The sequence below is a fragment of the Lepisma saccharinum genome, chromosome 1 (assembly GCF_977018435.1).
Source record: "Lepisma saccharinum chromosome 1, izLepSacc3.1, whole genome shotgun sequence".
In the NCBI taxonomy this organism is placed as follows: Eukaryota; Metazoa; Arthropoda; class Insecta; order Zygentoma; family Lepismatidae; genus Lepisma; species Lepisma saccharinum.
The window spans coordinates 97,475,968-97,491,279 of NC_139229.1; the positions used below are offsets into that span (position 1 = coordinate 97,475,968).

Below are 15,312 nucleotides of genomic sequence, written 5' to 3' on the forward strand. Positions count from 1 at the left end.
GCGCACAGCCGATGGCTGGCACGCGAGATGAGCAATAAATACATAAATACTTCAAACTTTTCTCCTCAGATTTCAGCCAGTGTATGGAACCAGTGGCAATTGGAGAGCTACGAATGAGTAGCTTAAAGGAAAACCTACAACGACGACTGGGGGTTTGTCGTGCTGACCACTCGTTATCCCGTAACTTGTTGGACGGTCGATCACTTCTGCTGAGGCATGAGGGAGTGAGGCCTGCAGTCGGTAGCCACCCTTGGCCCTCAAGGGCTGTACATTACTATTATAATTAGTTATCTTCAGTACGTGGGTGCCATCGGAAAGTTTTCTGGAGGGTAGTCAGGCCGATGATAAAACGTGAAACTTGTTATTGGTAATGCACTTGAATTTATTTAAATATTCTTGTGCTGACCGAAGTTTTAACCAAATGCAGAATATTAACACACAAGACAAATTAGAGTAATAATAATCCATAATAAGCAGGAACAGCTATGTTATAAATCATTTATCTAATTACACGAAAAACTGCATTAAATATAAACTAGTAAAATTTAGAATGAAACTGTTTGTATATAAGTTTAATCAGATCTGGGTAAAGCTGTGGTCGATAAAATACATTTCTAGATGCTTAAGACTGTAACTTAATATTGGTAAAATATATTTTAATTACTGTATTTTCTTTCATATCTATTGTTTCTTTGTTTCAGTTCTGTTAAATGAAAACAAACCTTGAAATCATTCAGAATACGAGGGTCACTATTTATATTTTGAGCCTTGGCAACACTGATTGAAGTTAGGCGCGATTTGACGTTTGCACGGAATCGTCTGGCATTATTGACCATAACGTACTTCAAATGTTTTGTCAATAGCTTCATTTGTGTTGTTTATGTTGCCTTGGAGATTGCGCGACAACAATAAAATGGAATTAACTCGTGAACATTTTCGTGCGATGATTGTTTACGATTTTCGACGTGGATTATCAAGACAAGAGTGCATCGATCAACTTGCTTCCACATTTGGCGATGAAGCCCCATCCTTTGCCACTGTGAAACGCTGGTATAACGAATTTAATCGTGGCCGCCATTCGCTCACCGACGAGATTCGAGAAGGTCGTCCAAAATCAGTTGTTGTTCAAGAAAACATTGATGCTGTGCAAAACCTAATACTGCAAGATCGTCATGTGACATACTGTGAGATTGAGGCAACCATAGGCATTAGTTCCACCAGCATATATAAAATATTACATGATCATTTAGCTGTGAGAAAGGTATCTTCTCGTTGGATCCCACACAATTTGACAAAAACTCAAAAAGACGCTCGCGTCAATTGGTGCAAACAAATGCTCAATAAATACAATCGTGGTGCTTCAAAAGACGTACATAAGATTGTAACAGGTGACGAATCATGGATATATGCATATGAGCCGGAACGTAAACAGCAGTCGACTGTATGGGTGTTTCAAGATGAACCCAATCCAACAAAAGTTGTTCGCGCTCGAAGCACATCGAAACAAATGGTCGCCTGTTTTTTCGGGAAAACTGGTCATGTGGCAACTGTGCCTTCAGAGGAACGTAGAACGGTCAACTCTGAATGGTACACAACAATTTGTTTGCCAGAGGTCTTCGGTCAAATACGGAAAACAAACAAACGCCGTCGGATCATTCTTCATCAAGACAATGCCAGCTGTCACACATCTCGTCTAACAACAGACTTTATGAACAGTCAAAAAATCGAATTGATGGGTCATCCGCCGTACAGTCCTGATTTGGCACCCAATGACTTCTTGTTCCCGAATGTCAAGAATAAATTGCGTGAACAACGATTTTCGTCGGCGGAAGACGCCGTTGATGCGTTCAAAAACCATATTATGGAGGTGTCTCAAGAAGATTGGAAAAACTGCTTTGACAAATGGTTCGAACGAATGCAAAAGTGTATTGACCATAAAGGAGAATACTTGGAAAACAATAAAGCAGTTTCCAATGCCAAATTCCTGTTTTTTCATTGTTAGGCTCAAAATATAAATAGTGACCCTCGTATTACATAAAGTAAGATCATAATATGGTTCAAAATATTTTCTACAACATACAAATCCAATGTAAATCGGACGCAAATTAATGATGATATATTGAGTTTGTCGTTCGTAATATACTCACATAGTGTTTATGTAAATGTAAACAAAGGACTCAATTTCACATTTTTTTATTCTCAGGAAAATATCCAGAATGTGACTTTGGAGGATTACTCTGCATTTCAAAACAATCACGTAAGTTCATGGACGTCCGCAGGATTTTTTCCAGGGAGGGGCAAGGAAGGTATTTTTTTCCAGGGGGGGCAAACGAAGGCAAAATTTCCCCAAAAATAGTGTTGTTCCCTAAAAAACATTGCTTAAATATGAATTTATGGTGTTCATGCAATAATTAACACAAATAATTGTGGCTAAAATGAAATTATATGTGTGAAATACATATTTTTTGGTTGACTTTCATTTTCCAGGGGGGGGGGGCACGGCCCCCCCTTGCCCCCCCTTCCGGACGCCCATGCGTAAGTTAACTGATCTGTTGAATTGAGTTAACTACCAACGTAGAATTCCAAGAATTCGATGACATTTAAATTGCCTTACTTAAAAATAAAAATACGTCATAGAAATCAAACCTTTTTTTAACATTACAAAGAATTTATTTCTTGAAGTCGGGAGTTTTAGTGTTGCCAAATATTTTCTCGTATTGCCAGGCTTGCATATTGCCTTGTTTCTTGATTTTTAACAATGACGTGTCAATTACTGATACATGGCCGAACACCTTATTTACCATCTTGTTCTACGCATCGATTACTTGTATCAAAACAAATGTAATAAAAATTGTGTATCGTCTGCATATTGTGATAAGCAATTATTATAAATTGATTGTAATTGTTTACCAAATATATCTTGGAATATTCTCAGAAACAGGCCTATGGGGAGGTGGTGGCGATTGCGTCCCCACCGAGATATTCTTTGATCTCGATAATCTGTAGAGCAAAGCTCGCATAGCGGTAGAGAAGGGGAGAAAGTGAGCGGGCAGAGCAGTGGGCGCCGCTGAAAACAGCTGGTAGCTGAAGTAGCGTTTCTCCCTTCCCGCATTCACATCCCCTCTCACGCGTTCATTGGTTTAGCCCTCTCTCACTACTTGCGCAGAGGTATTTCTTTCGTTCCCTTGCTCCCGAGATTCCCGGGACAAAGTGAATAAATTTGTGCACCATTGAAGGCTTAGCAAATAATAATGAAAACATGAACGGAAACAAGTCCTCTGCGCAAGTAGTGAGTCGAGAGGACTCGGCCAATGAACGCGTGAGATTGGAAGGGATAGCATGGAGGAGGCAACGCGACTACAGCTACCAGCAGTTGCTACGCGTAGTCGCTTTCTCCACTTCTCTAGCGTTATATGTGGTGGTGTTCCACAGATTCATAGAACAGGTTCCTAGGGCCATTGCAATTTTTCAGTTTGTTCAAGAATTTAATTTTTCAGTTTTGGTAACTAGGTGTTAAATTTTCAACTTCTACATATGCAACTTCGAACTCTTTTTTACACAGCAAGCCAAGCTTATATATTTTGGCAGATCGGTAAGTAATCCTATGAATACACAAGCTAATCAAATTACTCTATATTTATATTTAAATTCATTTTTTTTACAGAAATCCCAGAAAAGAATAATCCAATCAAGGATTGTAAGTGTATGGATAACTGCGAATATGACCATTATTATTCAGAAATGATACTAGAAAATACGTAAGTAATTCGATTTAATATATCTTAACACGTGTAATATTCTATTTAACTAATATAACAAAATTATATGAATATTATATAATTTGTTCATAGAGGATACATACAAATTAATAAGGTATCCAAACAATTGTATATGTGATTGATCGAGAATCAAATCCAAGACCTCTAGATTACAAGAGGATAGCCACATTATCAAGACGATAGATTCTTTAAAACTATTGAGAAGTCAAAAAGCTAAAAGTACATAAAATACGTTTATGACAATAATGTCTAATTCCTTTCTTTCCTCTTTTCAGCAATCACATTCCCCTAAATTTCTTGATATACATGCTGGAGGCATTCCCTGAGATCAGATTTAAGAGGGATGTGATATTTGGAAACTTGGAAATGATTGGTGAGATTCTTTAAAACAATGTATTCCAGTTACGTACATCACCGTCTGATTTTAGATCTAAATTTCGAATCCTATTCTCATAATGCTCACTAATGCCAGTCTCACACAGCTCTTAGGTCCGTCCTCAATTCCCGATCGACTTCTATAGCTTCCTTACGTAATGATCGTGTGAGAGCGTTTTCCTTTTCAGTTCTCGACAGAATGAGAAACCGTATTTAAATCCATCCTTGATACCGTACAACCACTAATGAGAATTGAGAAGCATACTGGCCAGCTGAAGTGGGAAGAAGAGAAATAGATGTTCGACTGGTTATTTCAAGGTAGCTTTTCTCGACCTATACAGCTATATAAATGACTGAGGGCAACATTTTATTTATGGAGTGAAGAAATCTACTAATTATTTTTGTGTATAAAAATAGTCTAAATTTCCTACTGTGTTGCTGAAATTTATTTTCACAACCGGCATGAATTCTGTGCTCATTTTAAAGTGAACAGCCACATGCTGTAAGAAATAGACTGCTGTGTCCTTCGAAATCCGGATAGTACCGCAGTAAATAAATCTATTAGTGTTGTAATGATATGAAAATTGCGAATTGTAATTATTGCTTCATGGCTTCAAAAGTAAATCTCACAATAACATGTTAAATATTTTACGAGCAAAGAAATAATGTAATGTACAAATGGTAGCTTAATGTAAACTCCACAGTTTTCGCATTTTGAATATTCTTGTAAAGATCATGAAATTCATTTGACCAGTTCATATTGGAGAATTAATTTCAAAACCGTATGGAGATGAGATTCATTAGTAATATACGGGTAATAGAATTTCATACTAATGTGTCAGTAAAGTTGTACATCAACTTGAAATACCATTTGTTATATACTCCCATTCAATGCTGTGGGCTACAATTGCTGCATTTTTCAACAGTGCCATGTTATTATCTTATTCATTTTTGAGAAAATATTATTTTCCTCTTTCTCTCCACCCTTCGCGGTGGAGGAGAAGCAGTCTCGGGTCCTCGCGTCTGGCTCGACGTGGAAACTGTTCCTCTTGCCTACAAAGACTTTCGAAAGCCTTCTCGCAGTGCTCAAACTATATTTCTGTATTTCAGTGTCTTTTGGCGGAACGGCTGGGTTCTTCCTTGGAGGTAGCTTGTTCTCATTGTTGGAGATCGTCTGCATATACCCTCTCCAGCTCCTCTTCTCGGCGCATGCGCACCAGCAGAAAACTCGGAAAGGAAAGAGCCACAAGAGGTTTCAAGCTCGACCACGGATATTTGTGCCAAAGCCCCGACACAAAATGGCTGCAGAACAGAAGTTTCGTCAATCATGGATAAGGAGGTACTAGTACAGAGGCCCTGCCACGCCTATAAGTGGCTTGAATATGAGTCCGAGTTTTTGTAAAGTCCACTTGATGCATAGATAAGCTAATCGGGACTGGATCTACAGATTAAAGTGGGATCAGAATCACTATGGGATTCCACCGGGTATCGAACCTGATTACAACTCGACGACGTTAATACTACCTCATCGGAGAAGCTCTTTCTATTCGTAACGAGAGTGGTCACTAAAAACTTGAATGTCTACTCGAATGGTGAGACTCCGATGAAAGATTTTAGGGCGAAGCAACGATGAACAAACTGAACAGCACTTACTTGTTAGTTCGTGTTTCAAAAAAATAAATATGTACAGTCATGGACACTGATGGATTGTAACGATTCCATTGAAAAACAATGTATTCATTACAAGCCGGCAGTGTCCGTGACTGTACAAGTAATCTTTCTTCTTGTAGTTTATGGTTGTTACAAGCATTTAAACAAGTTTTTTTTGAATCATTGAATTAATTAAAATTGTTTGGTGTTTCAGGACATTTTTTGAAGCTAAAAGTGATAATGGAAATATAGACTCGCTATGGAGTTTTCTTTAGCGTAAGTAGGATAAGCCACCACCTTTGAAATTTAATCCAGCCGAAGAAGATATTGAATTAGCTGATAATATTAAGATTTGTAATTAAAATTCTATGTGATTTTCAGTCAGAAATGGTTGCTCATTTCAGAGTTCAGTTCCTAGGGCCTAACAATTCAACATTATTGATAAGATTCATTGTATAACTGTTCCTTTTTGGTATTGTTAAAGTTATTCTATTTTCTTTTTGGTATTGTTAAAGTTATTCTATTGTTATAACTGTAACTTTGATCAAATTGCAAATACAGTCCGGCCAAGGGAAACGAAACTAGTTGGAAAGTACGATTCCAAACGTGAGAGGGGAAGCAGGTAGAACACTCACCAAACCACCCTGTGGCTTTTTGCTGGTATGGGTTTCCTTGTTGTGTTTATTACTGCTTGCTGTGTTGTGTTTGTGGTGTCTTTTACAGTTCGTAACAAACTGTTTCGAAGTGGAACAAAGAAAACTGTCGTTTTGGTCCCTGCTGCACATTCTGCAAAACAACCTCAATATAATACACAATGCCACAAACCATTCAGTTAATACATATTCTGTATTATATTTATAATACTATTATTAGTGAATACTATCCTGATTTCTGCTGTGTACATTTGTGCTAATTATAATATTTACTAAAGAGATCAATTTAATTGAAGTAAATTTACTGGTTTACAAACAAGTTTATCTACTATATACTAATGTGACGGGGTGAATACTTTCCTGATATGTTCTGTTTGCTTATATAGTATATGGATGACTATTTTCGTTATTCTGTACCCTTACATAATTCGTAAACATCTCTACGTATTTTGGCGGCGATGTTACTACGTTTGAAAGTTCATTGTTCTTTCCACAGCAGTTCATTTTCACGGAACCCGCTTCTTGACCAAAGTGCCATCACCCCCTATTTTGCCAATGAACACGTCCAGTTGGCGCCTGCGCACTCCCGTACATGGTCTCAGCTAAGGCAGCCAGACAGTAAACACTTGTTATCGTTGATAATAATATACATAATAATTTTACCTAACTGTGGAAGTTTAGGTATTACTTTCCACTGCATAAATATTACCTGAAAATTATATCAATAAAGTAGACAAGAGATGAACCTGAAGAAAATATACAAGGATGGCAAAGATTGGATTCAGTTTGCTCAGGACATGGGGAGATAAAATACTTGTGTTGCTGTATCAATAACCCTTCGGTTTAGGAAGTCGCAGGCAGTGGAGTACAGTTTCAATTATAATTTAAAAAGTTGATTATCCCATCATTGTGACAATACGTATCTAACAGTTGGAAATATTTTATATTTTACTCTAAACTTGAATTATGTTCTGACCTCTAGGAAAGGAAGAAATGAAACCAGAATCGGAGAAATGTGTTCCTTGATAAAATCATTATTTGTGTCAATGAAGGAATATGGAAAGTACTCGACTCTACACGGTGTGCAGTTCATAGCAAACTCATCAATGCACTGGGTCCCTCGGTATGTACTTAAAATAGCCTCTCACATCTTAAGTTATTAGGTAGGTTAATTTTTAAATTTATGAACTGCAAATAAGTTAGGTAGTAAACAGGCACGTATCTACAAATAAATTTCGTGGGGGTCCGAACCAAGTGTGTCAGGAATAATAAAAATTATGCGTAAATTAAAATAATTATATTTTAATTATATTAAATTCAATTAACACTAGAATATATAAATTAATTAATATACAGGGTGAGTTAAATGTCCCAGAACACCCTAATAAGTAGAAAACGGAAGGAAAAATGAAAGATCTGAGGTGGCAAGTAAAGACTGGGGTTGGGGGTGAACCTTTTGAGGTAGGTCAGGAATGTAGACGCCATCTTAGATCCAAGTCAAAATTTTCAAATGGAAAAGGGGTCATGCGGCATATCAAAATGCATTGAAAGTTTCTCAGGAATTCATTTCCTTAAAGACATTGGACCTGTGTGGTGTGGTACAAAAGTTATGGTACAAAACATTGGTCACAGCAAATGTTCAATATGCATACCCTCATGCTGAACACAAAGCCGCAGGCGTCTGATCCACTTGTGATGCACTTGTAAGAGCGTATCTGCAGTAATTGTGCGACAGGCCTCCACGATGCGTTGCTCAAGATGACGCCGATCACGAATTTTCACCGCATACACAAGTTGCTTCAGATGACCCCAGAGATAAAAATCGAGTGAAAATCCATTTGAAAATTTTGATTTGGATCCAAGATGGCGTCCACATTCCTGAACTACCTCAAAAGGTTCGCTCCCAGCCTCATTCTTTGCTTGCGACCTCAGATCTTTCATTTTTCCTTCAGTTTTCTACTTATTAGGGTGTCCTGGGACTTTTGACACCCTGTATTATTATTACATGAATAGGTGAAAAAGCCGAATAAGAATAGAGATATAAGAGTATGTATTCATTATCTATGCTACCTGTAGTTAAGATCGGCATAATTTGTATAAAAATAACTACCCTGGCAAAACATTAATGTAAAATACATGAAGAATTGAATATGTATTAAATAAAAATGAGGATATCAGATTCAGTTGGCGAAAAGTAAAGTTCATGATTGATATTTTATGCATATTATCAAAAATAGTAGTGTGCAAGCATAAATCTTTGGTATTTTCCTTCAATGCCGTATGATCTCCATATAATCCTTGCCTTCCAATAACTTCTGATTAGACAAAACACACTATACAAGAATACTTTTAATATATAATTTCTGTAAGTCTCTCGTGGGGTTCGGACTCCCTGGACCCCACTTAAATACGTCCTTGGTAGTAAACTGCAGAAAAACACAGAAATGATAGTTACGTTTCCATTTTTTTTTTTTTGCAACATCTTACTATAAGAAGTTAGTTAGAATAAATTAGTTTAATATTCTCTTCTGAAAGAAACGAAGTAAAATGTTTAATTCTGCTTCTATTAGTTTAAATGTTAACTTGTTTTTGAATTCACGTGGAAAAAATTACATGGAAGTGAGACAAAATCTGCCCTTAAATAAGTGTGATAAGAATAACGAATACATTGTAATCATTTCGGTACCATTATTTTATCTTGTAGTATATTCTACAAATATATATGTATATATTCAATTTATGTGATTGGGCAATTCCACGGAAATGTCAAGACCAAAAACTCAAAAGCTTTGTACAGTGTCTCTCAAAAGTCTTAGGACAACGACGTTTTAAACTAGGCAACCCCATTTACGCAAGGCGTTGGTGCACTGCGTGTAGAGTTAGGCTCAATTTCAGGGTTGCCACATGCACAATAGATATTTATGAAATACGCGAAAGAAATAAAAAAAAGTATTATTGTATAGAAATATAAAAATATCACTATTATATCGCAAATGACAAAATTCTTTCTGAAAGAAAAAGAAAGAGGTTTTCTAGTATTTCATCGCTGATGAATCTGCAGAAAGGAAAAGAGGTGAGAGGAAATGAAAGGTGACAAAGGAGAGGAGAAAGAGAAAGCGAAAGGAGAAGAGGAAAAGTAGAGGTGAGAAGAAAGAGAGGATAGACGAGGAGAGGAGAAGTAGTGAGAAGAAAGGAAAAAGATTCGAGGAGAGATGAGGAAAATGGAGCAAAGAAGAGAAGAGAGGAGGAAAACGAGAGGAGGGGAGGAGACGAGAAGAGGGGAGTGGAGAGTAGAGTAAAAGAGAAAAAGAGAAGAACGAAATGAAGAGGAGAAGAGTGCAATGGAGTCGGAAATCAAAGAGAGCAGAGGAGATAAGAGGAGTGGAGAAGAGTGGGATGGAGACAAGATGCGAGCAAAATAGGGAAGGCGATATGAGATAAAAGCAGAGGAGGAGGAGGTGAAACAAGGAGAAGAGAAGAACAGAAGGGACTGGAGACGAGAGGAGAGAAGAGGTAGTTGCAGAAAATATCGTCTCCGCGTGAAGAATAGATACATTGATCAAATTATCGACATGAAACATTCAACAAAATTTTGAAATGTATTAGAGAATGTATTAGATCGGTGCGAAATGCACAAGAAAAAATCTTCCACGTAATATCATTGATTTTACCTGCGATTATATCACTAAAAACATGAATGTAATTTTAATATTTATAAGAATTATCCAATTTTTCTCCACTTCTCGGTTCGTTGCTATGGAGATTTTGTAATTTAATATTTCCCCTCTCCCCATCGTTAATTCCCAACTGAATCATTCTGTTTCACACGGCGTGGACAATGAACACAATGGGATATGTCTAAAACTTACGAAAATTTTCTGCCACCGAAGGGGTTTGAACCTACGACCATCAGGTTGACAATCCTTAACGGTAACCAGTACCCTACAAGCTTTCGATCCTGAAAGCAGGTAGAAGCAGCTGCCCAATGTGAAATGTAGATGCAACTCTCCTCCTACATGTAATGTGCAAAGAATACTTGTTTGTAACAAAGCAAACGAAGGCACGCGTAGTACGAATCGGCGAAAACATTTAATGGAGAATTGCACATGATGAAAACTTTTCAGTCGATATTTGTGAAGGTATCTTTATATTGAACTCGAGTGGGAAAATGGGTAAAATTAGTATGTCCTGAATTGCCACAAATATGAATAGTTACTTCATTAATATTTGTCAATGTCTTTGAAGCAGTACAAAATTATCGTTAGAGTATCATAATTTACGATCATATACATGAAAATATCCCTTTGAACGTGTGTCAATTCATTTTTATTATGTATGTAAATTCCAGATGCAAAACAATGTAACCACTTTACTCTGCTATTACAAATAATGTCACCATGCTCTTCATTAATAAAGAAAGAATTAAAAGAGAGAACACCTCGTAAGGAGAATCGAACCTGGGACCACTAGCAGCCCAATCGAGAATTCTAACCACTATTTTTTTTTATTGTCTCATTCTGATATACATGTTATGGAATTACATTGTTTTTACATAAGTGTATTACTGCTATTACAATTTATATTTCTATCTGGTTAACCTTTACATTTTTGTTTGACCTAAATTAAGTATAAAGCACTAATAAGAAATTTGCATACCATTTCTTCCTTGCTTGGAGAGGAATTTTTTCGTATTGTTCTTGCAAGAAGATACTGAATTGTTTCTGAAAACGGCTCTCGTCATTGTGAAATATATATAATAAGTATTCTGTTATCAACCATTGTACTGCTCGTTGTTTTGTTGGTGGAAAAAAATTGAAATCAGGAAAAACTATATCTGTATCCGTAAACTTTGTTAATGAGGTGCGGCATATACGACTGAGCATTGTTCGCAATTTGTTCCATGCCGTGGAGGAGTTTCGACACTTCGTTAGCCTGTGGGCTAAAGAGTCAGGCACGTTGCATGATATACAGTTAGGAGAGTCACTGATTCCATATTGGTATGTCCTATCTCTTGTCACTATAACACGATGAACCACTTTGTACCATATTGATTGGCCCGCTTTTGAAAGGTGTTTGGCGGAGACATTTTCCCATATTTGTGGCCAATTATGTGTATTGCAATCCCTGACTATTCGTGGTACGGCGTGCTTGAAACTATTGATTTCGCTATATAACTTTTTAACAGATGGTATAATTGTCTCATGTCGTAATAACTGGTAGCATACCTGTAAAGCGATGTCCTTATAAAACAAAAACCTTTTGGGGATACTTTGGATATCGATGGGAGCTTCTAATGGAATGTTTTGTATTATCGTCTGTATACATTCTTGGGTCGTTGACTCGTGCAGTGAGAAAGCTGTTTGAAGGCCAGTCTGTACAAACAATGATCTTGCCTGTGTGTTCACGTGTATTAGTCCCAACCCACCTGTCTTCTCTGATAACGTGACCTCATTTATTGCCACCCGGAAAATTGTATCGTGCCACAAAAAGCAGCCAACAGCTTTGTTGACCTTGGCTAAGTGCTGTGGTTTGAAAGGCAGGACTTTTGCTACATACCAAAGTTTAGAGAGAGCAAAAACGTTAATAAATCTGACTCGTGCTTTTAAACTCAGAGAGCGCATCTTGTTCGCTCTGAGGACGTAGATTGCCCTTTCGCACGTAAGTTTATTATTGGCATCGATCGTTTCATCGATATTTGCATAGAAGTTTATACCTAAAACTTTTATTTTCTTGTCTACAGGGATCTCCGTATTGTTTGTGAAAGGATTCTCCTTGACAAGGGGCATCAGGAATGACTTTCGATTGTTTAGTTTTGCTCCTGATGTGAGCTCGAAAGTATGTATTTGGCTTTTAACACTGTACAGATCTCTTTCATCCTTGAGAAAAATCGTGACGTCGTCCATGAAACTGCCAACTTGTCTTGTGGTGGAAGCCATAGAAATACCCTGTAAATGATGCTGGATACTAAACAAAAAGGGGGCTATTGTGAGGACGTACAATGTGCTACTCAAGGGACTACCTCGTAGTACACCCCGTCGCATTTTAAAACTTGTTGTCAAGAAACCATTTATTTTGAGTTTTAGCAGCATAGGATTATATAATGTTTTTATCCAATTCATAAAAGTGTCTCCGAAGCCATATGCTTCTAAGACTTTGTACAGATATTCGTGACTCACTCTGTCATAAGCTTGGGAAAAGTCTAAAGATAGAATTGCCTCTGATGCATTCTTATTTTGTTTGGTAATAATTACGTCTCGTATCGTTTGCAGCAAGTGATGTATACTTTGAGACGTATTACAAGCGAACTGTAAATTCCCAATAAGTTTAACCATATATTTTTTTAGACGCTGATTTATACACCTACTTATAAGTTTGATATCACTACTCAATATGGAAATTGGCCTAAAATCTGTAACGAATTTTGGATTTGCCTTTTTGGGAACTAACACTATAACTCCCGTGCTACTGGTCTTCCCTATTGTCCCTGTTGTCAACACTTCGTTGACCCATGCCGTTAATTCGTCTCCTATTAGATCCCAGAAACATTGATAGAATTCTGATGGTAGTCCATCTTCGGCTGTAGTTTTATTCCTAGGAGCTTTGAATACTGCATCATGAACCTCCTTTTTAGTAAACGGTTGTGTGAGCTCAGTTCTTTCATTTTCCGTCAGTGATGCAGGGAGGTAGTTCAAAAAATTACATTGCGTTTCTGTGGGATTAAAGGCTTGACCTAGAAGATTTTTATAGTATTGCAAAAACATGTCGTGTATACTATGAGGGCTGGTGACAACTTCACCGGAATCTAAAGTTAATTTATGAATAACATGACTCCTGGCGTTTTTATGTTCTTGAAGAATGTGACTTAGGGTGGCTTGCTCGTCAGGGTCTATAGGAAGAATCTTGCTCTTTATTATTGTTGCAGATTTTCGTTTCCTATGTATAGCAAGTAATTGCGCTTTTATTTCATTTGCATAGGGACGATCGAAATTACCTTGCAGTGCTAAACGATGGAGATCATGCAAGACTGCATACAAAAAATTATATTTGTTTCTTTGATCTCGACTAACCTCTGCACTGAAGAATTTACTGACCTGGCGAAATTTAGGCTTAACTCGAGTTTCCCACCACTCGATTAGTGTCTTTTGAACTGGCCGAGAGGCCTTGAGTTCGTTCCACGTTTCCCTGATTAGCTGGACATAACTACCATTGCGTAATAATGTGCTGTTTAAAAGCCAGTATCCGCTACCTTGTCGGGGTTTGATCAAATCTAAATTTATTTTGAGAATTGGAACACTATGGTCACTAAAGCATACTGGAAAATTTTGAACACTAATTATATAGTCCTGAAATCTTGGTGCGACATAAAACCTATCGATCCTAAAGCCGCTCCGGCTAGAGTTTGGACTTGGAAATTCTATTTTTGTCTTTTCTGTCGAAAGTCAGGGAGGGTCACGTGAACCGCTGAACCAATCGGCTTTGACCAGTTGCCGTGGTGAGGGGGAATTCTCGTGGTATTCTGCGTTGCCAAGTGCATGCCTGACAGCAAAAGTTCTGGGTTATTGTGTGGTTTGTTTGTGCTTTTTTTTTGTATCTGTGATTTTACCCAACCAGTTTATACTGAATTACAATGGATGAGCCTATCGCAAATACACCGGCGAAATCGGAAGAAAAAAAAGTTGTCGGCCGTGGTATTCCTCTGCGTGGCCAGACCCGTGAATTAGTATGTGCAGTGCGAGATTATTTTGAAAAAGAAAGAGAAAATAATGGCCCTTTGCTTCCGTTTAAAAAAGTGATTGAGAGAACAGCAGCGGCTCTGGGAATTAGCAGAACTTCCGTGATGTCCATCGGGAAGGAAAAGTCCCGCTTAATGGAGACAGACGTGGCAGCCACAATGTCCACTCCAGGTAAGAAACGACCACGGGACAAACCTGTCACCAAACTGGACGTGTTTCAGGAGGACGCAATCCGGCAGCATATTTATCGATATTACGCCAGGAAAGAGCGTCCTACCCTTGGGAAACTAGTGAAATCGTTAAGAGAGGAGGAGTTGTTCAGTGGCGGTAAAACTTCATTGGGGGTGGTGCTGGATAACTTAGGGTTTCGCTGGGGGAAGTACACCGGACGAACTATTTTCATGGAGAGGGAAGACATCGTTGCCTCCCGATGTCGTTTCTTGAGGGCAGTGCGAAAGATAAATTTCGAAGACATTGTGTGGGTGGATGAAACCTGGGTTAACGCAGGTCATTCGACCCAGCGAGGGTGGACTGACGACACCACGAAAGGCACGATGCCAGCTCCTACAGGAAAAGGGGAAAGACTGATTTTGTGTCATGCTGGCACTTGCGAGGGGTTCATTCCAAATTCTACATTATTGTTTAGATCTAAGAAATCGGGCGATTATCACGAAGACATGGACCACGCTCGGTTTTTCAAGTGGTTTGAGGAATCGCTCATCCCTAACTTAGCAAGGCCGTGTGTCATCGTGATGGATAATGCTCCGTACCATACGGTGAAAATAGATAAACCTCCAACAATGGCCACAAAAAAAGATGAAATTATTCAGTGGCTTTTGCGCCATGACATCCCGGCTTCCCACGAATTGAAGAAAGCTGAACTGATCGAGCTTGTTAACATAAACAAGCCACGGTTCCCGCAATATTACGTGGATGAACTTGCGAAAAGAAGTGGTCACCAAGTGCTAAGACTGCCACCCTATCATTGCCACTTTAATGCCATCGAACTCATTTGGGCGCAAGTGAAGGGACATGTGGCCAGAAAAAACAAAACTTTTAAAATCAATGAGGTGACAATTCTCACACAGGAAGCTCTTGTCAATGTGTCCGCAGATGACTGGA

At 38.1% G+C, this 15,312-nt stretch overlaps 1 protein-coding gene across 1 annotated transcript in view; it reads left to right on the top strand.

The window, feature by feature from the left end:
• Nucleotides 1–15,312, top strand: part of LOC145979448 (pickpocket protein 19-like) — a 72,491-nt gene that overhangs the window by 42,299 nt on the left and 14,880 nt on the right. The window contains exons 7-11 of the mRNA XM_083112355.1: nt 2,204–2,257; nt 3,665–3,758; nt 4,055–4,152; nt 5,265–5,493; nt 7,440–7,580. Coding sequence (XP_082968481.1) covers nt 2,204–2,257; nt 3,665–3,758; nt 4,055–4,152; nt 5,265–5,493; nt 7,440–7,580 — 616 coding nt within the window. The remainder of the gene's footprint in view (nt 1–2,203; nt 2,258–3,664; nt 3,759–4,054; nt 4,153–5,264; nt 5,494–7,439; nt 7,581–15,312) is intronic.